We start from the raw sequence: 25211 nt of genomic DNA on the forward strand, positions 1-25211 counted from the left end.
ATTGTGAGGTTAGCAAACCACAGCAGTATCATTGTTTTCGCCTACTCACTAGAACACCCATTCTCGATGCTTGCTTGTGTGACCTATTCAGTGTGGGCTGGCAGGAAGGTTCTCCTCATTATAATCATTCAGAAAGCCAAGCTGATGAAGCAGCCATCATCTCAAACACTGCTTTTGCCATGCTAGAAGCAGAGGAAGGATCTAAAGGGTCTTGCACTGACACATTTCACTTCCACTCACATTTTATTTCCCTGAACAGGTCATGTACCCCAATCCAACCTCAAGTGAGGACCAGGAAAAACTATCTCCTTTGCAACACTTTCCTGGAAAGGAAGCCCACTCTCCTGCTCTCCACTCGTCGTAGGATTAGTAGAAGGTGGCATGGCATCCTTGTGTGTTTTAAGCCTTCCTCATCACCCCTCATATGTAAACACCTTCTCTGAGCCTCTGACTATGTACCATTTCTTACCTTTTGCTGCCATCTCTGACTCCCTGCTCACTTCCCCATGTTCATTGAGCCTTTGGTCTCCTATCTTTTACCATTGCTCCCAATATCTACACCCAGGATTGTTCAGCAAGGACTTTGGAGCAACTGTTCTAGGTGCCAGGTACTATATGCTAGGCCTAGTATGTGCTAGGTGTCAGGGATAAAATGAGGAGTCAGACACAGACTCTGCTTTTAGCTAAGAGACTTGGCCAAGTCAACAAGCGATCAGAATGTGGTGTGATAAGAGCTGTCATACAGACGTGTGTAAGAGACCCAGCCTTTCTTGGTCGGAGAAGTTGGCATCCAAAAAGCCAGGAAGATGTCACCGCAGCTGAATCTCAAGGAAAGGGAATCACATGCTGAAGAAGTTAAGTGGGAAGGCATGACATTGCAGGCAGAGGGAGCCATGTGTGAGGTGGAGAATGGCGTATTTCAGGAACTATGTGTGGTTTAGCACGTTGTGCCTAGAGCCTAGAGACGAAGAGTAGCACTGGCGGTAACCGAGGACGTAATGACCATCAACAGGCAGATCTTGAAGGGTCTTGTAAGTTCATTTGGAGTTGATTCTGGAGTATGGATATGGAAGGGAGGGAAGAGGCTCTCAGTTGCTATGTTTAGCAAGTGAGAGTTCATATGTGAGAGATTCCCATGACTGTGGTGTGGCCAATGCACTGGAGAGGGGTGAAATTGATGGCCAGGAGCAAGTTCAGAGGTTGTGTAGCGGTAATGTGGGAAAGAGACAGTGACTCTAGATTAAGCTTTCTCCCTGTCCCACCCTTCTGAGTAGGGTTATTCATGTTCTTCCATTGCTCGTCTAGGTTTCAAAGCTACGATTAAGGGCTCTTAAAGATACAGATACACACACACTCCTTTAGACATTATTTGTATTTTTATTATCCCACTCTTGGAACAAAACCGGTGTACGTTATCCAGTACAGAAATAGAAGCATTACATTTTGCTCTTTTCTTCCTCCTGGGAGACAGGATATGTTAAATTTTTGTTTTTAAGTTAAAAGTATGACTGTTCTATAGTAAGCCCGTGACAAAGATTTATTGGACTCATTAATGAGGGAACTACCTGGCTAATAATGCTGGTTCAAAGATGGATACCAGAGACTGTGCATAAACGGTCAGTGAAGGAAAGCATGCTGGGATAAGCTTGCTAAATGAGATACAAAACTGGCCAGTGTCGTACAGGGCAATAAAACCACAAACTCTGAGGTCATCTTTTCTACCAAGTAGAAATCCTTTGCAACTTATCCAGGGTTTTGCTTTAGTTTTTAACAGGGCAGCAAATGGCTTCACAGAGTTAGGCCCTAATCAATAGTAAATAGTAAGTCAAACAAAGTTATACTACCCCAAGGAGTCAGATAGCCTTTTCTTTTTTTAATGTTTGTTTATTTTTGAGAGAGAGAGAGCATGAGCAGGTGAGGGACAGAGAGAAAGGGGGACAGAGGATCTGAAGCGGGCTCTGCACTGACAGCAGTGAGCCCAATGTGCGGCTTGATCTCACCAACCTCAAGATCATGACCTGAGCCAAAGTCAGACATTCAACCAACTGAGCCATCCAGGCGCCCCCTGAAGAGCCAAATCACCTTTAAATGGGCTTTTCAGATAAAGTTGCATTTTGATGTTCACATGTAACCAGACTTTTGCCTTGTTTCCAAGTTTTGGATAAAATTTTCTTAACAGTCTGCCCTGTGTTCATAGATGTTCTCTACAGATTTTTTTTTATTAAAAAAAAAAAAACACAGATTCATTGTGGTTTTGTTACTTGGTTTCATTTACATGGTACAGCTATAGGGCACTTTGTTATGATGCCAGCAAGTCTCAGGCCGTCTGGTTCTGAGCAACTAAGGCCAGAAAACACATTTCTCACTGGAGACTTTATAAGGAATTTTGGGTTCCATCTTCAATGGTTTCCATCATTCTAGAGATTTTTCTAATGTTTTTAAATGTTTGTTTATTTTTGAGAGAGAAAGAGAGAGTGAGTAAGGGAAAGGCAGAGAGAGAGGGAGACAGAATCGGGAGCAGGGTCCAGGCTCTGAGCTGTCAGCACCGAGCCCAACGCGGGGCTCGAACCCACAAACCTTGAGATCATGACCTGAGGCGAAGTCAGATGCTTAACCGACTGAGCCACCCAGGTGCCCCTGGAGATTTTTTAAAGATGGCTTTTATTTGTTCTTCTGTTCCAGGGCTAGAAAACTAAACCCAATGGATTCATCTCCACCAAGTTCTACCTGTAATACCTGTAAATATGGATGAATTCCTCTCCTTTTGCGGTTCCCCAGATCTGTTACAGCTCCTGTTCTACCGGAGAGTGACCTTCTTTTCGACTTGTAGGGCTGGGATCTTGAAAGCCATAGCATAGGTACCATAGACATTTCCTAGACGGCTTCTCTAGGTAATTGATTCTATATATGAAATAAAACATTCTTCCTTAATGGTGGACTGCTCATGGCTGAGCAGGATAGATTCTTAAATATAACTCCAAAGCTGTATTTACGTAATTGATTTGTTCAGTTTTATCTTGGTAAAAAGGAGGACAAATGCTTTTTGTTGTTACTCTATACAAATAACTGCATTGTTATGAAAAGAAAATAGACTCCATAAAAGTATATGCTCCTTAATTCTGAGTGATAATGAGAACAAAATCCCATTTAAGCTTTAAATTTTCACACTTTAAGGGATATTTTATTTCCATTTGCAAAGGCAGTCTACTAAATTGAGCGTTAGAGACAGATCAAGAAGAGAAAGGGCTTCCTCATATGTCTATCAGATAGAATATTTTTTAAATTACCAAAATGCTCTAAACAGATAATCACAAGTATATTTCATCTAACAGGTCATTCATTCCTCCTCAATTAACTCTTTGTCCTCCACTGAATCGTCGGTTAACAGTCTGATCTCATGAAGTAATCTGCTTCCAGACAAAAAAAAAACCAAAAAAACAGAATCCCGGAAATCTGACAGTTCTCTAAGCAATGTCAGCTTTGGCTTGGAAGTGTGCACCCACCCATGAGTCTGTTCTTTGAAGCAGCGATAGCTGATATCCGGTGAGGTTATTTCCACCGAATGTTTACATCTTCCTTCTTTTTTTAAAGACTCCGTTCCTGGCTTGTAGCTTATAGAAGAACCTTCAGACAAGGAAGAAAGGAAAACATAAACCACTTATTCAGAATCAGACTGGCTAGCCCTGCTTAATTTATTACAGTAACCAACAATATCTCAATAGAGGAGAATAAAATCCTTTCTTGGTGTATAATACATGAGTCTTTCAAGGAGTTGATCAGTGTTTCCCCAGAGGTTAAGAACATATTAAGGGCCATGAGGACCATCTCCAGGGACTTCAACCATAAATAAAGTGTACAACCTCTGAAATATACTTACCTTAATAATATATTTGTATCAAGTTAGTCTCAAGAAGGCTTATATTCTCTTTTATTTGGTATCTCTTCCCATAAGCTGAGCAGCTGTCAACAATAATTCTCAGCTAATTAATAAATATGAAACATACCAAACAAACCTAACTATTTCTCGCATTTCTCCTTTTGTGGGTGCCATATCACAGGCTCCTAGGTAAGGGACTATTTGGGGCCTGTTTATTTTTTTTTAAATCAAGAGTATGACAAAGTTAGCACAAAGCACAAAACATAATTCTGGTGAGAGACTGAATCTGTAGTACGTGGACAGATTATGCAGAAAGTTAAGAATGATTTTTCACCTCCTCTTGTTAAGAGCGGACTATCACTGACACAAGGATATAGCCAAACTCTGATGTTATATAAATATAATATTTAGAGTTAAAGATTTTGGGGGCACCTGGCTGGTTCGGTCAATGGAGCATGTGACTCTTGATCTCGGGGTCATAACTTTGAGTCCCACATTGGGGGTAGAGTTTACTTAAAAAAATAGAATCAAAGATTTTGCAAACATATAATGAATAAACCCATCAAAATCAAGCCAGTTTTTGTCAAAATTTTAACATGTTTTATTGCTTCTTTTCAGTATTTGCAGCCATTATAAAGTACAACAAACAAAGTTCACTTTTCCTCAGACCTTCTAAAACTTACTGTATCCACTCTAATTTTGTCTCTTACTATCTTTTCACATCCTAGAACAACCAGACTCTAAGAAAAAAGTATTTGTGGGGCAGCTGGGTGGCTCAGTCATTTAAGCTTCTGACTTCGGCTAGGTCATGTGCTTGCGGTTCGTGGGTTCGAGTCAGGCTCTGTACTGACAGGTCAGAGCCCGGATCCTGCTTTGGATTCTGTCTCCCTCTCTGCCCCTCTCCCACTCACTCTCTCTCCCTCTCTCTCTCTCAAAAATAAATAAGCATTAAACATTTTTTTAAAAGGAAAAATTACTTTTTCTCTTGAAAAACAGAAGCAACATCCCATTCTCTTTTATATATGTCTCGGGGGGGGGTCCCCAACATGACCCCCATCCTCAATGATTGGCTAGAAGGATTAACAGGGTTCAGCATATTGCCATACTCGTGGCTGTGATTTATTACAGTAAAAGGACACAAAGCAAAATTGGTAAAGGGAAAAGGTGCGTGGGACAAAGTCTGGAGAAAACAAGGTATAAGCTTCCAAGAGTTCTCTTGGCACTAGAGTCACACAGGACGTGCCCAATACCCCCTGCAGTGAGTCGTGATAACATGTGAAATATCGTTTACCAAGGGAGTTCACTAGAATCTCAGTACCCAAGGTGGTTTTTTAAAATATTTTTTAAGTTTATTTATATTTTGAGAGTGAGAGTGTGTGGGGGGGAGGAACAGAGGGAGAAAGAGAGTCCCAAGCAGGCTCTGTGCTGTCAGCATGGAGCCCAACGGGGGCTTGATCCCACAAACCAAGAGATCATGACCCGAGTCGAAATCAGGAGTCAGACGCTTAACCAACTGAGCGACCCATGTGCCCCAGTACCCTTCGTTTTTATTGGCACCCTCTGTCTAGCACGTACCAAAACTACAGACTCCTAGAAGGAAAACAGGTGTTCAGCATAAACCACAGTGTTTATACACATAGTTTAGGCACAGCGACCACTCTTATCAGCTCTGGGAACGGTGGGAACCATTCCCAAGTCAGAAGCCCCAGACGCCAGCCAAGGGTCTACCTTGTCAGCAGGACTTTCTAAAAATAGCAGTCTTGCACTTGCCATGTTAACTATTTTCCTGCACAGTTTTGTTGCCATTATTATTCCAATATAGTCTTTTAACCACTTACATTAATCACAACTTTGCTAACCAAATTACCTAGGAAATAGATGATTGAGAACTCTCTGTTATACACAAGCAATTTATCAGATAAGCAAAATTCACAAACATCCACATTTGGCCTCCTTAGCTACACATCCCTTTTATACCTTCTTAAAATAGGAAAATATATTGTTATATATAGATGTATACATACATATATATCTTAGCTCTGTCCACTGAAAGGGGCTAGAAACAATGACACCCAAGTTGCAGTGAGCTCAGAGCTTGATTTGATACCATTCTCCACGAAAAAGAAAAAAAAAAAAAAAAAAGAACCAGGGTTCCTCAGAGAAATGGCTGATTCCAAGTCTGAAGGAAGGTAGTTACAAGAAGAGTCTGGAACATCTTATTCCAGAAAATAAAGTAGGACTCAAAAAATGGTGAGAGTAGGTCAGAAAGGCAAAGGAGCCAGCTTGGCGTGGCCCTCACTAACCAAGTCTGGGGCAAATTGAGTACCAAAACAAGACAGTAATGAATTATTGAACCGTCGGGAAAAAATAGTGCTTGCGTTCACATTGATAAGAAGTAAGTAAATAGGGGCGCCTGGGTGGCCCAATAGGTTAAGCATCTGACTCTTGATTTTGGTTCAGGTCATGATCTCACAGTTGGTGAGCCTGCATCAGGCTCTGGGCTGACTGTGTAGAGCCTGCTTGGGATTCTCTCTCTTTCCCTCTGTCTCTGCCCCTCCTCCACTTGCTCTCTCTCTCTCTCTCTCTCTCTCTCTCTCTCAGATAGGAAGGAAGGAAGAAAGGAAAGAAGGGAGGGAGGAAGGAAGAAAGAGGTAAATAAACAAGGGAGAGCAGAGGCCCTTGCTTGCAGTAGAATGCCCAATGCAAACTGGTAAATGTGAAACTGGAAAATCATCATTTTGCAGCCATGACAATCAAGATTGGTCAGACAAGAATCATTAATGGATGGTAAATCCAAAAGGGGAAAGTGTGATGAGGAACAGGATATTTGCATAGTATTAAAGTATCTTCTCCATAAATTGCTTGTTACAATTGGCAATTGCAAGGAAAAAAATTATATACTAATAATTTTATACTACTATATGGGAAGCACCCTGATTACATGATCAAAATTAATATATTGAACAAGTGGCAGATGGCAATTGTGTGCCTCAGATGTGATACCATGGGGACACAACATAATTTATGTAATATTAGAGAATGCATAACTGGAATCCAATCATGAGGAAACATTCAACAAACCTCAAAATGAGGACTATTGGCAACAAAAGATTGGGGCACCTGGGTGGCTTAGCCAGTTAAGTGCCCGACTTCAGCTCAGGTCATGATCTCATGGTTTGTGCGTTCAAGCCCCATGTTGGGCTCTGTGGTGACAGCTCAGAGCCTGGAGCCTGCTTCAGATTCTGTCTCCCTCCCACTCTGCCCCTCTCCCACTCATGCTCTGTCTGTATCTCAAAAATAAATAAAGGTTAAAAAAATTTTTTTTAAAGATTGCATTCTTTAAAAATGTTACTGACATAGGGGCAACTGGGTGGCTCAGTCGGTTAAGCATCTGACTTCGGCTCAGGTCATGATCTCACGATCTGTGAGTTCGAGCCCCGCATCGGGCTCTGTGCTGACTGCTCAGAGCCTGGAGCCTGTTTCACATTCTGTGTCTCCCTCTCTCTCTCTCTGACCCTCCCTCGTTCATGCTCTGTTTCTCTCTGTCTCAAAAGTAAATAAATGTTAAAAAAAAAAAATTAAAATGTTACTGACATAAAAGACAAAGAAAGGTTGAATCCCTGTTCCAGGTTAAGAACTAAAGACGTGATGACTATATACAATATATTATCCTTAACTGGATCCTACGCAGGAGAAAAAATACTACGAAGGACATATTGGTTCCGTTTTTCAAAAGTGCAATACAAGCAGTAGAGTGGATAAAAGTATTACATCCATGTTAAATTTATTGAAGTTGATAACTATACCATGGTTATGTAAAATAATATCCTTATTATTGGGAAATGCACAGTGAAGTGTGTAGAGGTAAAAAAGCATAATGCATGCAATTTGCTCTCAAATGATTCAGAAAAAAAAATATGTATATATAGAGAGGGTACATGATAACACAAAAAGAATAAGATGTTAAGAATAAGTGCATCTTGGGGCACCTGGGTGGCTCAGTTGGTCAGGTATCTGACTTTAGCTCAGGTCATGATCTCGCAGTTTGTGAGTTTGAGCCCCACATCGGGCTCTGTGCTGACAGTTCAGAGCCTGCAGCCTGCTTCGGATTCTGTGTCTCCCTCTCTCTCTGCCACTCCCCCACTCATGCTCTGTTTCTCTCTCTCTCAAAAATAAACATTAAAAAATAAATAAATAAAATCATCTTCAGTATTGCTTTCTCTAAGCTCTTAGGAACCATATTAAGTCAATAACTGAACATCGTGGTAATGCCCAGCACATACAAGATTTTTTTTGTTACATTATGCCTAAAGGCAGCTGTAGTTTGCATTAGGCCAAGAACTAATTTATTTTTTTTAATTTTTTTTAACGTTTATTTATTTTTGAGACAGAGAGAGACAGAGCATGAACGGGGGAGGGGCAGAGAGAGAGGGAGACACAGAATCGGAAGCAGGCTCCAGGCTCTGAGCCATCAGCCCAGAGCCCGACACGGGGCTCAAACTCACGGACCGCGAGATCATGACCTGAGCTGAAGTCGGACGCTTAACCGACTGAGCCACCCAGGCGCCCTGGCCAAGAACTAATTTAACTTAAAATGATCTCATTCTAACCCTCTACAAAAATGTGGAATGGTTAGACACTATTTTTTATTATGTTCAAGAGTCTTATTCATTAAGTTTGACAACAACAAAGCTGAGTAAGAAAAAAAATCTTCAAATAAAAATATAAAAACATGGTTGGTTGACTGGGTGGCTCAGTCAGTTAAGTGTCTGACTCTTGACTTTGGCTCAGGTCATGGTTTCACAGTTTGTAGGTTCAAGCCCCATATCGGGCAGCATGCTGGCAGCATGGAGTCTTCTTGGGATTCTCTCTCTCCCTCTCTCTCTGCCCCTCCCCTGCTCTGTCTCTCTCTCAAAATAAACTTTAAAAAATATATATAAATATAATTTTTAAACATTTATTTATTTAGAGAGAGTGGGGGAGAGAGGCAGAGGGAGAGAGAGAGAGAATCTCAAGGAGGTTCTGTGTTGAGCCCAATGTGGGGCTTGACGTGGGGCTCAATCTCACAATCCTGAGATCATGACCTGAGCTGGAGTCAAAAGTCTGACACTTAACCATCTGAGCCACCCAGGCACTCCTAAAAACACAATTTTTAGGGGTGCCTGGGTGGCTCAGTTGGTTAAGCATCTGACTTTGGCTCAGGTCATGATCTCACATTCTGTGGATTCAGGCCCCACATCGGGCTCTGTGCTGACAGCTCGGATCCTGGAGCCTGCTTCAGATTCTGTGCCTCCCTCTCTCTGCCCCTCCCCTGCTCACACTCTGTCTCTCTCTGTCTTAAAAATAAATAAATAATAAAAAACATTAAAAACACACACACAATTTTTAATCCCAATTCCAGTCAAAGTACAGAACAATATTTTTAGAATAAATTTCTCCCACTCTATTTTTGAAATCCTGGTGCTATACAAAAGACTTGGAAACAAGACTTTGGATATACATAAAAGAAGGTGAACATGTATACATGTAAATCACTAACAAAAGTAAGGAAATGCCCTAGAAAAGAACAGTGACGATTGCCATGTCACTTTTTCCAATGAGTCATGTTAGAATGCAAAAGCAAAGAACGATTTCTATGATTTTTTTTAATGCTGGTAACAATCACCTGGAAAGAACTTTAAGGTTGTAAAGTCTTATATGTGTAGTACTTTCTAAAATGTACCTTTGAAAAATATTGATATCATAGAACCACCTATTTTAAGTGGCCAAAAATTCCATTTTGGTGGAACGTGTAGATGATGACCAGGTTGCTTTTCTATAGCTCTAATTATGTGAAATATTTTTGGTTACGAATACGCTGGGGTTATGATGACACCACCACCCAAAAAATGTGATGAAATATTTATGAAAATGGAATCTGATAATTCACTATCGTTTGAATGCCCAATCTTGAGCTACTGCAGACATTTGTACTTCCTGGAACTGGGATGGAGAAAGCTTTGACTTTCAAGTGGAATGGATTTGTATGGCACAAGAAACGTAAGTATTTTCTACAGAATCCAGGAAAAAAATGCATCCCCATGCCCTGATGGGTTCCACCATGAAAAACTAATGCCCCTCCTGGGAACCCAGCTCATCATCTCTGAAACGAGCATCCGAGGTTTTCTCAGCTATGCGTATTCTGAGCAGCTCTGCCACTGCCAAGGTGCAAGAGAGGACAGTCCTTCTGATCCTTCTGTGCCTGGCAAACCTCTTCATGCACTTAGTGTCTGCACATCTTCAAATAAAGACCGTCTGTCGCCATTGCGACCAGAAGGCACTTGCTTGACTATCTACTACATACTGAGAATTTTTTTTTTTTCTAGATCATCTATTTTAACCCATGATGCTTCTCATTCTTTCACTTTTAGCTTCTCTTCCAGTTTCTCTGCTTTAAATTATTGAGTGTCGTCATCAAATAGTTTTTGGGTCATCTTCAGGAAGAATGCTATCACATTTTATATCTAACAATATGTTTTCTTGTTCCAATGTACCTTTAAATTGCAGTACAAAGGGAGAAACATGATGGGAAGAATTTTTGCTGCATTGTCACTGATTAAACTCAGATTCTGGATTTACAGTTATTTTCTTTCAGCACTTGAGAAACGTTGTTTCACCTACTTCTGGCCTCCATGTTTCCTGATAAGAAGTCCACTATCATTTGAATTATTTTTCTGTTGCTGATATGGTATCCTTTTTCTCTTGCTGCTCCCAGGATTTTTCTTCATCTTTTTTAGTTCTCAGAAGTTTGATTATTAGCTGTCTTATTAGACTGCATATCTTTGTGTTTATCCTGCTGGCATTTTCTTAGATTCTTGAATCTGGAGACTTATGTCTTTAGTCAAATTTGGAGACACTTTTGAGTACTAGGATACTCTGGATTTTTATGTGAATCTTGTGATTTAGCAGGCTTCTCCTGACATCACTCTGGTGGGAGAAGGAAGTTCACCACTGAGCTGTTAGCATTAGGTGGGAATGGAAGTCCAAGATACTCAGCTTCTTTTGACAGCTCTGGGGAGGGGAATTTGTTACTGCTGGGCAGAGGTAGAATTTCAGGCCCCCTATTAGACCACCACCATTAACAACACCTCGTTGAGGATGGAAGAGGCATTCTCTCACCTACCACATAGCTGTCACTGACACTGTGTGTGGGGAGGCTCAATACTACCAGCCGGGTGCAGATGAAAGTCCCAGCTCCCCCAGCTCCCCATACTGTCTTCTCTGACATTATCCTTGCAGGGACAGAAGAGTCCCTCATTGCTATCTTTGCTGTTGGGGATGAGATGGGTCCACGGTTTTTTCTGTGGTGTTTGGCTGGAGTAGAGGTTATTTTCTTAAAGGTTTTCTGTCATTCTAGACTATCCTTTTCTTGGTCCTTTGGCTGGAGAGAGACCGGCTCTTCTTGGAGCCTTTTTTTAATCTGCACCCACTGGCATATTGTGTTGCCAGCTTCTCCAAGCACCCAGGCCAGAGTATATGAGGCAAAAGAAAAATGTAGAAAAGTTACCACTGTGTCTTTCTTCACGTTGCACGATCCCTAGCTGGCCTGCCTTTGGTCCAAATTTCAGAGTCTTCTTATATTTGTTTTATCTATACAGTATCAAGGGTTTTTAGCTATAATTAATGGGGGATACAGGGAGAAGCATGCCTATTCCATCTCAGCCCATTATCTGTTCACCTTCATATATGACACTATTTTAATGGGTATAAATTTCTGGGCTGACAGGGTTTTTTTTTTTTCTTTTTCCTTTTTTTTAATGTTTTTATTTATTTTTGAGAGAGAGAGAGAACGAGTTGGGGAGAGGCAGAGAGAGGGAGAGACACAGAATCTGAAGCAGGCTCCAGGCTCTAGGCTATCAGCACCAAGCCTGACCCAGGGCTCAAACTCATGAACCACGAAGTCAGAAGTTAACGGACTGAGCCACCCAGGTACCCCTCTTCTTTCTTCCAGTACTTTAAAAGTGCTCCATTGTCCTCTGGCTTGCTTGTTTTTTCTTTCTTCCTTTTCTTTTTTTTTTTTTTCCTGGTGAAAAGTAATTATCTTAGAACCCAGTAAATACAGACCTTTTCTCCTCTGTTTTTAAGATTTTCCTTTATTAGTGGTTTGTAACAATTTGATTATGATGTGCCTTGGTGTGATTTTTTCACATCTTTGAATTTCACTGAGCTTCTTGGATGTGTGGGGTTATAATTTTCATCAAACTTTGAAAGTATCTAGTCATTATTCTAACTAAAATTTAAATTTAAAAGGGGGGGGGGAACAAACATATTCAGTCATCCCTCACTCTGTCCTTTCCTTCTAGGATTCTAATTACACTATAACTCTCCGGTGCTCCATTCATTCTCTATTTTCTGTGTTTCATTCTGGGCAGTTTCTATTTTTATGCCTTTGAATGCGTGATTCTTCTCTTTTGCAGCGTCGAATCTGCTCTTCATCCAATTTTTTTTTTTTTCATTTCAGCTATCATATTTATTATCTCTAGTAGTTTGATCTCCCGCTTATATTTTTTTTCCTTTCACAGTTCAAGAGTCCCCGGGTTATGTCATGTTTCCTCCAAAGGTGTCCATTGGCTCTTTGCGATCCCAAGAGCCCCCCTTTACAGGGTTGCTTCACGGAGATTTATATGTCCCTGCAGATCCCCATAGGCAGGGGCCCACCCTGGTGGGCCTCACACACAAACAAAGCAGCAGAGAATCCAAGTCACAGAGCGTAGGGGCGGGTTAGGAAGGAAACGGTGTCATTGAGGGAAACTGCTCTACAGCCCCAATGGAGTCTGTTTCACTATAGAAAACATGGCCTCCGAGCATTAACACCACGGAATTGAGGCAAAGGAAAACACGCCTTATACTATATATATTATAATCTGAGATATAATAACCTCAATATAAAAACTCGGAAAAATAAATGTCTATTTAGATTAACATCAATCTCAATATTAAACTTTTGTTTTTGTTATTTTACTATTACGATTTGGATGCGCTGAGGAAGGAAGCTCCAGTTCAAAGAGCCAGAGATTATAAGGAAGGCATCATCGCTTCTTCAGTCAAGAACTTGAAAGACAAGCAAAAGGGTGCACACGCGCTCACCAACTCCGCCGGCATCCGAGGTTTTCGCTAATTGACAAAAGGCCCGTATCTTCTATCAATGACTAGGCCTTCAGCCACCCTGAAATGGTCAGTGGCAAGAGCTGGCGTCATTCTTTTTTGCGTCGCTCGTACCTGATGGTAGCGCTTGACAGGTAGTCGCGGCCTCTCAATACAAGTTTGTTCGATTTGATTGGATTTTTTTTTAGGTCACCCAAATTGTCGACAAACACAGCCCATTCCCGCTTAAACGCAGACAAGAGAGAAAAGGGGGGAGGGGGAAAAAAAAATGGAAAAAAAAAAAAAAAAAAAAAAGCTCTGGCGCTGAGGATTCTGGGCGTTGGAGTTCTGGCGCCCCGGCCGCGCAGGCGCATTGTCTTGCCTGGCGGCCGGCCCCGCCAAGCCGGCGCCATTGCTGGAAGCGTTCCCGCCCTGCTCTGCGAGTGCCCTCAGTTGTCCTCAGTTCGGCAGCCAGGTACTCGTTGCCCCGGGCGCCGGGCCCCGGTTCCCCGCCGCCCCTCCCTCGGCGCTGGGCTCCTGGCGGCGTCCGGGGCGGGGCCGTTCCCTCCAGAGCCCGTCCCTGAGCCGACACGCCCACCCGAGAGGCGACTGGGGCTGGGCCTCCTGCCTGGCTGTCGGCGCGGTCTCCCCCACGCTTGGCTCCGGGGCTGGGGGTGCCCTCGGCGGCGGGCGCGGCGCTGGGGTTGGGGAGCACGGGGCGCGGCCGTAGGCTTAGTAGGGTTCGACTAGGGCCTGCTGGCCTCTGACCTGACCTTCCGCCTCTTCCCAGTCCCGCGCCTTTGATGGAGGAAGTGGGGGGACCCCGGATGGGCACTTAGGGAAAAAGGGCGAGGCTGGAGGAAGGACAGTCTCCGTCCTGGCTTCTGAACCCGCAGGGATGGAACGATTTCACACCTGATGGCCTGACAGGTGGATGAACTCCTGTCCTTTCGGTAACCGAGGCAGCTTCCCCGCCCCGTCTCATTTTATGGCATTTCACGTAATCACTTTCAAATCACCTGTCTCTCCCAGACCTGATAATGGCATTATTGCTTTGGCTGGGAAATGCTGGATTGGTCCGTGGCGCTGAAGTTCTCAACAAGACCATGGACCCCTTCGTTATTTTATTTTATTTTATTTTATTTTATTTATTTTATGTTTATTTATTTTTGAGAGAGAGAGAGAGAGAGAGAGATGGAGCGTGAGCAGGTGAGGGGCAGAGACAGAGGGAGACCCAGAATCCGAAGCAGGCTCCAGGCTCCGAGCTGTCAGCACAGAGCCCGACATGGGGCTCGAACTCACGAACCGCGAGATCATGACCTGAGCTGAAGTCAGACGCTTAACCGACTGAGCCACCCAGGTGCCCCCCCCCCCCCCCTCGTTATTTTAAAATAACAAAGCTAGCTGAGGACCCACAGCAAGTGACATTTTTCACGTCTTTGATACTTCCGCGGTGCTTGGGAAGACAGACAGGGACACTATCCAGAAAAAAAAATATCTAGGCGATTACGACTATGGAGAAGTGTTGGCCTGGATTAGATATCTTCTGCATAATGGCCGAGGTGAAAGGAGAAACAGGGCGGTAAACCTCATTCGCTAATAACGTGTGCTCAAATGATTTTGCCAATGGACACATTTCTCCAGTAGCTAAACCAAGGTTAGAACCGGGGGGAGGTGGACACTCTGGAACTTTATTACTACACCAAACTCCTATGTATATGCAAATACTTCTTATTGTCTACTTGGAAAGTGTAGAAAAGTAGGAGTGTAAACATCACAGGCCCAGGTCTCCGAGGTCACAGTGGGCTTCCGTTTGTTGACTTGCTGTCTTTTTCTCTATGCGTTCTTTTGTACACAATAGAGATCAAGCTGATCTCGATTAAATAGCGTTGGCTGTTCTGATTATAAAATTTAAACAGATGCTTATTGCCCAGTTTGGTATTAAACGTATTTGACTAGCATTATCTACATGGCATATTGCCAAGGAGGAGTTCATTAATCTTTAAAAATTGATGGGATGCCTGGGTGGCTCAGTCGGTTTTGCATCCTACTTCAGGCTCAGGTCATGATCTCACTATTCATGAATTTGAGCCCCGCAGAGGCCTGCATCGGGCTCTGTGCTGACAACTCCAAGCCTGGAGCCTGCTTGGAATTCTGTGTCTCCCTCTCTCTCGCTCTGCCCCTTCCCACTCATGCTCTGTCTCTCTAAATAAATAAACAAACAAACGTTGAAAAAAAATTTTTTAAAGAAGAGTATTTAATTTGGGGTTGAGGAATTAGTTTGCTTTAGAACAATATTTATCAAGGTAAATGTTTGAGGTGCTTGTTGACAATGTAGATTTCTGTGTCTCATACCTAGAGGTGGTGATCAGATCTTGGATGGAGCTGAGGAATTTCCTTTTTTTTTTTTTTTAAGATTTTATTTCAGTGATCTCTACACCCAAGGTGGGGCTTGAACTCTCGACCCTGTGATCAAGAGTCACACACTCTACCGACTGAGCCAGCCAGGCGTCCCAGAATTTCCTTGTTTTTCTTCTCTTACTTGGAGAGAGAGCATGAGCAGGGGAGGGGCAGAGAGGGAGAGGAAGAATCCCAGGCACTGGGAGCACAGAGCCTTATTCGGGGCTCAGTCCTGCGAATCTTGAGATCATGACCTGAACTGAAATCAAGAGTCAGATGCTCAACCAACTGAGCCACCCAGGTGCCCCCAGAATTTCCTTTTTAATGAGCTTTTTGCATCCTCAGATTTAAGATGTGGGAGTTTCCTAATTATATGTAGGAGTTTTCTGGGGAAAAACTCATTTTCATTAGATTTGCAAAGGAACCCATGACCTAAAATAAGGTAGAGAAACACTGAAGTATGGGAAAAGCACTTTTATTAACTCTGAGACTTAACTATAAAAATCAAGAGTCAGGGGGGCGCCTGGGTGGCTCAGTTGGTCAGGTGATCGACGTCGGCTCAGGTCATGATCTCACAGTTTGTGAGTTCGAACCCACGTCGGGCTCCGTGCTGACAGCTCATAGCCTAGAGCCTGCTTCGGATTCTATGTCTCCTCCTCTCTCTACCCCTCTCCTGCTCACGCTCTGTGTCTCTCTGTCTCTTAATAATAAATGTTAAAAAAAATTTTTTTTTGTTACATCAAGAGTAAGATGTTCAACTGACTGAGCCACCCAGGCACCCCAAGAAAGACTGTTTCTTTCTCATAAAAGTCTGAGTTTTCAGGTGACTGGCAGTGATAAGGGTGGGTAGGGGTAGGCAGCTCTATGGCATTAGGTCATCTAGAAACCCAGGTTCCATTCCTCTTTTTGCTTCAGCACCTCCTAGGGGCTGTTGTCTTTCCTATGGTAGAAGCTGGCTCACTTTCATACTGTTGCATTGCAAGCCTTTTGCAGGGGGTGGGGGGGGGGGGGTAGGGAACAAAGAACTGGAGGACAGACAGCTCCCTGGGAAAGATGTGATGTCACCTGGGGGCACTTGGGTGGCTCATTTGGTTAAGCGTCAGACTCTTGATTTCGGCTCAAGTCATGATCTCACAGTTCGGGTGTTCGAGCCCTTCATTGTGTTCCTCATTGGGGTCCATATTGGGCTCCTTGCTGGGCTCCGTGCTGGTAATGCAGAGCCTGCTTGGGATTCTCGCTCTCCTTCTCCCTCTGCCCCTCCCCTGCTGACACAAGTATGCTCTCTCTCTCTCAAGATAAATAAGTAAACTTTAAAAAAATAAACTAAAACTCTTTAAAAAAAAAAAAAAAGATGTGATATCAACCCTTTTATTCAAATCCCGTTTGTTATAATTTAGTGACCTGGGCACACCTGCCTGCAAGGTGGCTGGGAAATGTCTGTAGTTGGGTGGCCTTGTGGCCAGCTGAGATTTCAAACCTTTGTCAAGGAGAAGGGGAGACTGGATGTTGAAAGGCAATTAGCAGTCGCTACTGCATTGGCCTACCTAAGTTTTCTGCTGCTTGAGTCAGTCTTAGAATATTTTTTAACAAAAATTGTTCTTTGGAAAATTTTATTTTTATTGACCTACAATTTTAAGATGATTTATATGTTATAGCCCCTTTCTTGTTTCTATTTTTGGTTTATTGGTATTTTTTCTTCTTTAGCCAGTGGCTTATATGTTCATTATTTAGAGAATCACCTCCTTCCGTTCTCAGCTGTTTTGTTTTCTAATTTATTAGTTTCCTTATTATTTCTTCCTTATGGTTTGCTTGTAAATTATTTTTCTTATTTAGTTAGATGTTTAATATTTTTATTCTTTAAAAACATGTTAGTTGTGGGGCACCTGGGTCACTCAGTCAGTTAAGCATCCCAACTTCAGCTCAGGTCATGATCTCAAGGTTTGTGAGTTCGAGCCCCACGTTGGGTTCTGTGCTGACAGTGTGGAGCCTGGAGCCTCCTTCAGATTCTGTCTCCATCTCTCTGCCCCTCCCCCGCTCGTGCTGTCTCTGTCTCTGTCTCTCTCCCTGTCAAAATATAAATAAACATTAAAAACATTTTTTAATGTTAATTGAATGTCTTTAGGGATATAAATTTTATCTTTTTAAAGTTTTGGCAGGAATCAACGAGTTTTTAATCTATTATTCTCTCACTTTCTAATTCACTGGCAATTAAAGTTCTCTCTTAGACTTAATAGGTATTCAGGAGGGTTTATTTGATTTTCATTCCCTGGTGATTGAGTTTTTTCCTTCCTCCCTTCAGGCTTATGTTTGTAATTCTACTACATCATGGTTAGAGAATGTCATGTATTCAGTTTCTTGTTTTTGATTGAGATTTTCTTTATTGTCAGTAGTCTAGTATAGGATTAATATTAGCAAATGCTCCTTGAATACTTGAAAATAACTTTTGAATATGTTCCAGTATACTCCATATTTATTTTAATTTCACCTCTAGAATTTATAACAGCCATGCTTTATACAGTTCTTGTTTTTCAGAAGATATTGGTTATTATTGCAAGTATCATTTCGGATGAGCTGATTGGCACAAACTTTAAGATTAGGTTAATAACGTTCTGCTGTTTATTAAGCCAAAGCTCCTCAATCTTATGTGAAGTAAGGTGTTCATTCAGGACAGGAGGACACTGAGCATGCTTATTAATCATAACAGAGTCCCTAACTGAGGGTCCATGCAACTGCTGGTAACACATTTTGCACAAAGTAGGGTTTCAGAACTTGGTATGTCACTGCCCTTTTTTATACATGAAACTGCTATTACCATGTTGGATGAATTTATATTAACAATCTGTACCGTTGGGTGTAAGGAAATCTCATTTATCAGGCACACCTGGTTCTTGAACCAGACTCAGCATCAACAAGGTCACATCCTCATTTAAGAAGGGGGCCGGGGGGCGCCTGGGTGGCTCAGTTGGTTGGGCGGCCGACTTCGGCTCAGGTCATGATCTCGCGGTCCGTGGGTTCGAGCCCCGCATCGGGCTCTGTGCTGACAGCACGGAGCCTGGAGCCTGTTTCAGATTCTGTGTCTCCCTCTTTCTGACCCTCCCCTGTTCATGCTCTGTCTCTCCCTGTCTCAAAAATAAATAAAACGTTAAAAAAAAAAAAAAATTTAAGAAGGGGGCCGGGAAGGGAAACGGTGCCTAGGTGTCTCTGCTGGCTTAGTGGATGGTCATATATCTAGCCATCAGGTTGCATGTATTTGTTTTTTTGATTGGCTACAGGTCAGCTAAGTCATATTTGTAGATAAGTATTCTCTTACTTTTTATTATTCGTACCTTTCTGTCTCATCATAAACCTGTGGCCTTTCTCTGTTAACCATATTCATTGTTTCTTTTTCTTTTTATTATATTCTAATATGTGTGCTATTTTTCTTCTTTCCACCAGCTTTGATGAATGCTATTATATGTTGTCATACCAAACAGTGTGTTTAAATTGCACTGCCAGTCCCAAATTTAGGTGTCTTCATTTTCTTTTTGTTGTTGTTGTGAATTGTGGCTTGAATATTTTGGAATGTATCCTGGCATAATGGTCTGTTTTAGTGTGTGTGTGTATTTGTAGTGAGAGGTTTCTTTCATTCTTTTTTTAATCCACAAATATACTTATTACTTCATTTTTTAATTGAGATGTAATTGACATATAACATTATATTAGTTTCAGGCATACAACATGCCATACAGCATGGTTCAATATGTGTATATATTGCAAAGTGATCACCACAAATCTAGTTAACGTCCATCACCACACATCTTTTAAGATTTACTCTCTTATCAACTTAAAATATACAATACAGTATTATTATGAACTTTAGTCACCATTATATATATTACATTTCCAGGACTTGCTTATTTTATAAGTGGAAGTTTATAGCTTTTGACCATCTTCTTGCCACTGTTGATCCCTGCCTCTGGCAACCACCAATCTGTTTTCTGAACCTATGAGTTCAAGTTTAGATTTTGTTTTGTTTTGTTATATTCCACATAAGAGTGAGGTCATACTTGTTTACATCTGTCTGACTTGTTTCACCTAGCATAATGCTCTCTTGGTGCATCCATGTTTTCACAAATGGCAAGATTTCCTTTTTTTTTTTTATGGATGAATAATAGTCGTGTATCTGTGTCTCACATTATCCATTCATCTGTCAACAAACACTTCCATTCCTTGGCTTTTGTAATTAATGCTACAGTGAACCCATGGGTGTGGATATCTTTTTGAATTAGTGTTTTTGCTTCCTGTATGTAAATGCCCAGAAGTGAAATTGCTGGGAAATGTAGTACTATTGTGAGTGTGTGTGTGTGTGTGTGTGTGTGTGTGTGTGTGTTGGGAAAATGCAGTACTATTTTTGAGAAACATTTAAGGAAATTTTAGGTATTATTTCTAGTTTTGTGAAAAATGTTGGTATTTTTATAGGGATTGCATTAAATCTGTAAATTTCTTTGGACAACATTGGTTCTTCCAATGCACGAGCACAGAGTATTTTTCCATTTAGTGTCTTATGGTTAAATCTTATGTATAGATCTTCCAGTATCATGCTGAATATAAATGATGACAATGGACATCCTTGTCTTGCTCTGTTCCTGATCTTAGAAAAAGTTTTATCATTTCACCATTAAGTGTGTTAGCTGTGGGCTTGTCATATATTGCCTTTATTATGTTGCATTATGTCCTCTCTATACCCCCTTTGTTGACAGTTTTTATCATAATGGATGTTGAATTTTGCCAAATGCTTTTTCTGCGTCTGTTGAGATGATCATACGATTTTTATTCTTCATTTTGCTAATGTGGTGTATCACATTGATTGCCTTGCAGATATTGAACCATCCTTGCATCACTGGAATAAATCCCAGTTGGTCATTGTGTATGATCCTTTTGCTATATTGTTGAATTGAGTTTGCTACTATTTTGTTGAGGAATTTTGCATCTGTGTTCAACAGGGTTATTGACCTCTAATTTTCTTTTCTTGTGTCCTTGCCTGGATTTGGAATCCAGGTAATGCTAGCCTTGTAAAATCAGTTTGGAAGTATTCTTTCCTCTCTGTTTTTTCAAAGAGTTTGAGAACAGTTGGTATTAATTCTTCTTAAATGTTTGATAGAATTCAGCAATGAACCTACCTAGTACTGGACTTTGTTTTTTGGGGGAGATTTTTTATTATTGATTTATTGATTCCATCTCCTTACTAGTAATCGGCCTGTCAGATTTTCTCACTCTTCACGATTCTGTCTTAGTAGATCACATGTTTTAGGAAATTACTTGTTTCTTCTAGCTTGTCTAATTTGTTGGCATGATCTTTTTTAGATCCATATTGCCTTCAGCTTTCATGTGTGGCATATGAATCAGCTAGGGATCTTATGAAAAAGCTCATTCTTATTCAGTAGGTTCTGTAGTTGAACCTCAGATTTTGTATCTTTCACAACCTCCCCAGTAATGTTCATGCTGCTGTTCTTCACACTACGCTTGTGAATATAAGCTCTTGGATGCGTATTCTTTTTAAAAAAATTTTTAAGTGTATCTATTCATTTCAAGAGAGACAAAGAGAGCAAACGGCTGAGGGGCAGAGAGAGAGTCCCAAGCAGGCTCTGTGCCATCAGTGCAGAGCTTGATACAGGGCTCAAGCTCATGAGCCACAAGATTATGACCTGAGCTGAAATCAAGTGTTGGACACTTAGGCCGATTGAGCCACCCAGGTGCCCCAAAGTGGTTCATTTTTAGATGAGTCGATGATTGTGGCAAAGGAAGATTGAATTATTTTTTTTCACATCACACAGCAAATTGATTTAGTGGAAAAGGTGTGAGCATTGGAATTAGACTGATTTGAGGTCATATATGGCCTCAGGTAAGTAGTGTAGTTTTTCTAAGCCTCATTTTCTTCACAGTGGAATGGGAATATAATTACCATTGGGTTGATGTGAAGTTCGAATAAAAAGGTATTTTTAGGGGAACCTGGCTGGCTCAGTACAGCATGCAACTCTTGATCTCGGGGTCATGAGTTCAAGCCCAATGTTGGGGGTAGAGTTTACTCAATAAAAAGTAAATAAATATTTTTTTAAAAGAAAAGATATTTTATTATTATTTTTTTTTTATTGTCAAGTTAGCTAACATACAGTGTGTACAGCATGCTCTTGGCTTTGGGAGTAGATTTCCATGATTCATCATTTACCTACAATACCCAGTGCTCATCCCAAAAAATGCCCTCCTCAATCACCCATTTTCCCCACCTCCCGGGTCCCCAACCCCCATCAACCCTCAGGTTGTTCTCTGTATTTAAGAGTCTCTTATGGTTTACGTCCCTCTCTGTTTGTAGCTATTTTTTCCTTCCCTTCTCCCATGATCTTCTGTTAAGTTTCTCAACCTCCTCCTATGAGTGAAAACATATGATATCTGTCTTTCTCTGACTTACTTCATTTAGCATAATACCCTCCAGTTTCATCCACATTGTTTCAAATGGCAAGATTTCATTCTTGTTCGTTGCCAAGTAGTATTCCATTGTGTGTGTGTGTGTGTGTGTGTGTGTGTGTGTGTGTGTGTTTGTGTGTGTGTGTGTATATATATACACCACATCTTCATCCATTCATCAGTTGATGGACATGTGGTCTCTTTCCATAATTTGGTTATTGTTGATAGTGCTGCTATAAACACTGGGATACATGTGGCCCTATGAATCATCACTCCTGTATCCTTGGGTAAATTCCTAGTAGTGCATTGCTGGGTTGTAGGGTAATTCTATTTTTAATTTTTTGAGGAACCTGCATGCTGTTTCCCAGAATGGCTGCACTAGTTTGCATTCCCACCAATAATGCAAGAGGGTTCCCCTATCTCCACATCCTCATCAATGTCTGTTGTTTCCTAAGGTTTTAATTGTAGCCACTCTCATTAGTGTGAGGTGGTATCTCAATGTGATTCTGATTTGCATTTCCCTGATGACGAGTGATGTTGAGCATTTTTTCACGTGTCAGTTGGCCATTTGGATGTCTTCTTTTTAGAAGTGTCTATTCATGTCTTTTGCCCATTTCTTCACTGGATTATTTGTTTTTCGGGTGTTGAGTTTGGTAAGTCTTCATAGATTTTGGATACTAACCCTTTATCTGATATGTCATTTACAGATATCTTCTCCCATTCCGTTGGTTGCCTTTAATTTTGTTGATTGTTTCCTTTGCTCTGCAGAAGCTTTTTATCTTGATGAGGTCCCAGTAGTTCAATTTTCTTTTATTTCCCTTACCTTTGGAGATGTGTCAATTAAGAAGTTGCTGCGGCTGAGGGCAAAGAGATTGTTGCCTGTTTTCTCTTCTAGGATTTTGATGGTTTCTTGTCTCGCATTTAGGTCTTTCATCCATTTTGAATTGCAAGAAAGTGGTCCAGTTTCATTCTTCTGCATGTTACTGTCCAGTTCTCCCAGCACCATTTGCTAAAGAGACACTTTTTTTCTATTGGATACTCTTTCATGCTTTGTCGAAGATTAGTTGGCCATACATTTGTGGGTCCAATTCTGGGTTCTCTGTTCTATTCCATTTGTCTGTTCTTTCCCATGTGTCTGTTTTTGTGCCAAATACCATACTGTCTTGATGATTTCACCTTTGTAGTACAGGCTGAGGTCCAGCCAGGATTGTGATGCCTCCAGCTTTAGTTTTCTTTTTCAACATTACTTTGGCTATTTGGGGTCTTCTGTGGTTTCATACATATTTTAGGATTGTTTGCTCTAGCTCTGAGAAGAATGTTGGTGCTATTTTGATTGGGATTGCATTGAATGTGTAGATTGCTTTGGGTAGTGTCAACATTTTAACAATATTTATTCTTCCAATCCATGACCATGGAATGTTTTCCCATTTCTTTGTGTCTTCAGTTTCTTGCATAAGCTTTCTATAGTTTTCAGTGTACAGATCTTTTACCTCTTTGGTTAGGTTTATTCCTAAGTATTTTATGGTTCTCGGTGCAATTGTAAATGAGATCAGTTCCTTGATATCTCTTTCTGTTGCTTCATTATTGGCAAATAGAAATGCAACTTGATTTCTGTACATCGATTTTATATCTTGTGACTTTGCTGAATTCATGTATTAGTTCTAGCAGTTTTGGGGTGGAGTCTTTCGGGTTTTGCATGAAGAATATCACGTCATCTGCAAAAAGTGAAAGTTTAACTCCTTTGCCAATCTGGATGCCTTTTATTTCATTTTGTTGTCTGATTGCTGAGGCTAGGACTTCCAACACTATGTTAAACAAAAGTGGCGAAAGCGGACATTCCTCTCGTGTTCGTGATCTCAGAGGGAAAGCTCTTAGTTTTTCCCCATTAAGGATGATATTAGCTGTGGGTCTTTCATATATGGCTTTTACGATGTTAAGGTATGTTCCTTCTTTCCGGACTTTCTTGAGGGTTTTTATTAAGAAAGATGCTGTATTTTGTCAAATGCTTTTCCTGGATCTATTGACAGGATCATATGGTTTTTATCCTTTCTTCTGTTAATGTGCTGTATCACATTGATTGATTTGTGAATATTGAACCAGCCCTGCAGCCCAGAAATGAATCCCACTTGTAATTTAAAAAATCCTTGTACAATGTCTGGCCTACTAGTTGTGACTACATTTATTGGTATTAAAATGTCACAATATCCAGGAGCAAGGATCTTTTTTTTCTCACTGATCTTGGGGGTTAATCTTGTGTCCTTTAGTCATGCTTCCTTGTAATGTCAGGATTCCAATTAGGTAATTCTGAGATTTCCAAGGCAGGATTGATTTTCATTGCTTATTTCTCTTTCTCAGCCATGTCTTTGCAGGACCCCACTCTCGGCAGAGAGGGGAACACAGAGGAAGAGATTATGGCTGCTGTGGTTTTTTCTGTTGGACCTCTGGTAAGTTGGGGTTTCCTCTAGTCCTGACCTGCATCTTGGTTTAAGAGCATGTCTATTTTTCCTGAATTCTGTGACTTCTGTATCTCACCCAGACCCCTTCTGGTAACTGAATCAGGTGGTTTCCCCCATGAAAATTGGGTTTATCATAGTGAAGCTTGTAATCTGTAAGAAGTTTCACTGTACATATGGAACCAAATATCAAGACACATGATCTTTCAAAAATACTTTTGCTATTTTTTTATAAACAGTCTAGGAAATTTACTTTTGATGTTAAATTTGTATTGTTCCCAGGAAATTTCAGTTATTTGTGGGGTAAAAGAATCGAATATTTTAAATTAGAAATATTGCTTAGGAAATTTTGGGGAAAGTATGTACACACAGACACACCTACACCCTCTTAATTAAGAGGGACCGTTCCCCTTGTGCCCACTCTCAGTGATCTCCTCTTTTCTACCCATTAAGAAGTGACCAAGCTTAATAGATGACATGGAGAGAAAGAAGATGTTTAAGACACAGAGCTTGGCTGTAGGGTGCTTACAGTCTCATTGAGGTAAGGCCTACAAAAGAAATAGTTACATAATTTGTTTAGGTGAATGATAGTTCCTGCATCTATTGCTAGGAATTTTGCTAATGATGCTTAGCTGTATGATAAACATGATGAGTGCTATGTAAGAAAAGAAATGGGCATTAGTATGGGCAAAACTGGTCACAGAAAGCTCATGAGGACAGTTAGACTTAGGTAGTACTCACAAGTGGGATTTAAGTTGTCGTAAAGTATTTATAAGGGTACTTCAGGTGAGAAGGGAGTTTAAGGGCAAGAGAACAGTGGGGTGAGCTAGTGATTCCAGCTGGAAAGTATGGAAGATAGTACTGGAAATTAGATATTTAAGCTGAATCTTTTAATGCTTCCCTGAAGACATTTAAGT

At 41.1% G+C, this 25211-nt stretch overlaps 2 protein-coding genes and 1 long non-coding RNA gene across 7 annotated transcripts in view; 2 read left to right on the forward strand and 1 right to left on the reverse strand.

The window, feature by feature from the left end:
- The window catches only part of ZNF286A (zinc finger protein 286A), a 26474-nt gene extending 22462 nt beyond the window's left edge, over positions 1-4012 (forward strand). Inside the window, exon 6 of one of the 2 annotated variants that reach the window (XM_042917518.1) lies at positions 2683-4012. The gene's annotated coding sequence lies outside the window, so the exon portion shown is untranslated. Of the gene's footprint in view, positions 1-259; positions 1906-2682 lie in introns of those variants that run through there. The other variant, XM_042917519.1, reaches the window with a different exon arrangement.
- LOC122207385 lies at positions 3160-13279 on the reverse strand. Its single transcript, XR_006196808.1, has 2 exons — positions 13136-13279; positions 3160-3624 (listed from the first exon to the last, which is right to left on the reverse strand). It is a non-coding gene; the product is annotated as an uncharacterized LOC122207385 (long non-coding RNA).
- A 115-nt stretch (positions 13280-13394) lies between these two features.
- The window catches only part of ZNF624 (zinc finger protein 624), a 34039-nt gene continuing 22222 nt past the window's right edge, over positions 13395-25211 (forward strand). For 2 of the 4 annotated variants that reach the window (XM_042917513.1, XM_042917514.1), the window contains exons 1-2: positions 24197-24285; positions 24748-24835. Coding sequence is in view for 1 of the 4 variants with exons in the window: in XM_042917512.1 (XP_042773446.1) it covers positions 24199-24285 (87 nt within the window). In the remaining 3 variants the exon portion in view is untranslated. Of the gene's footprint in view, positions 13476-24196; positions 24286-24747; positions 24836-25211 lie in introns of those variants that run through there. The other 2 variants (XM_042917512.1, XM_042917515.1) reach the window with 2 other exon arrangements.

The sequence above is a fragment of the Panthera leo genome, chromosome E1, assembly GCF_018350215.1.
Source record: "Panthera leo isolate Ple1 chromosome E1, P.leo_Ple1_pat1.1, whole genome shotgun sequence".
Taxonomy (NCBI): Eukaryota; Metazoa; Chordata; class Mammalia; order Carnivora; family Felidae; genus Panthera; species Panthera leo.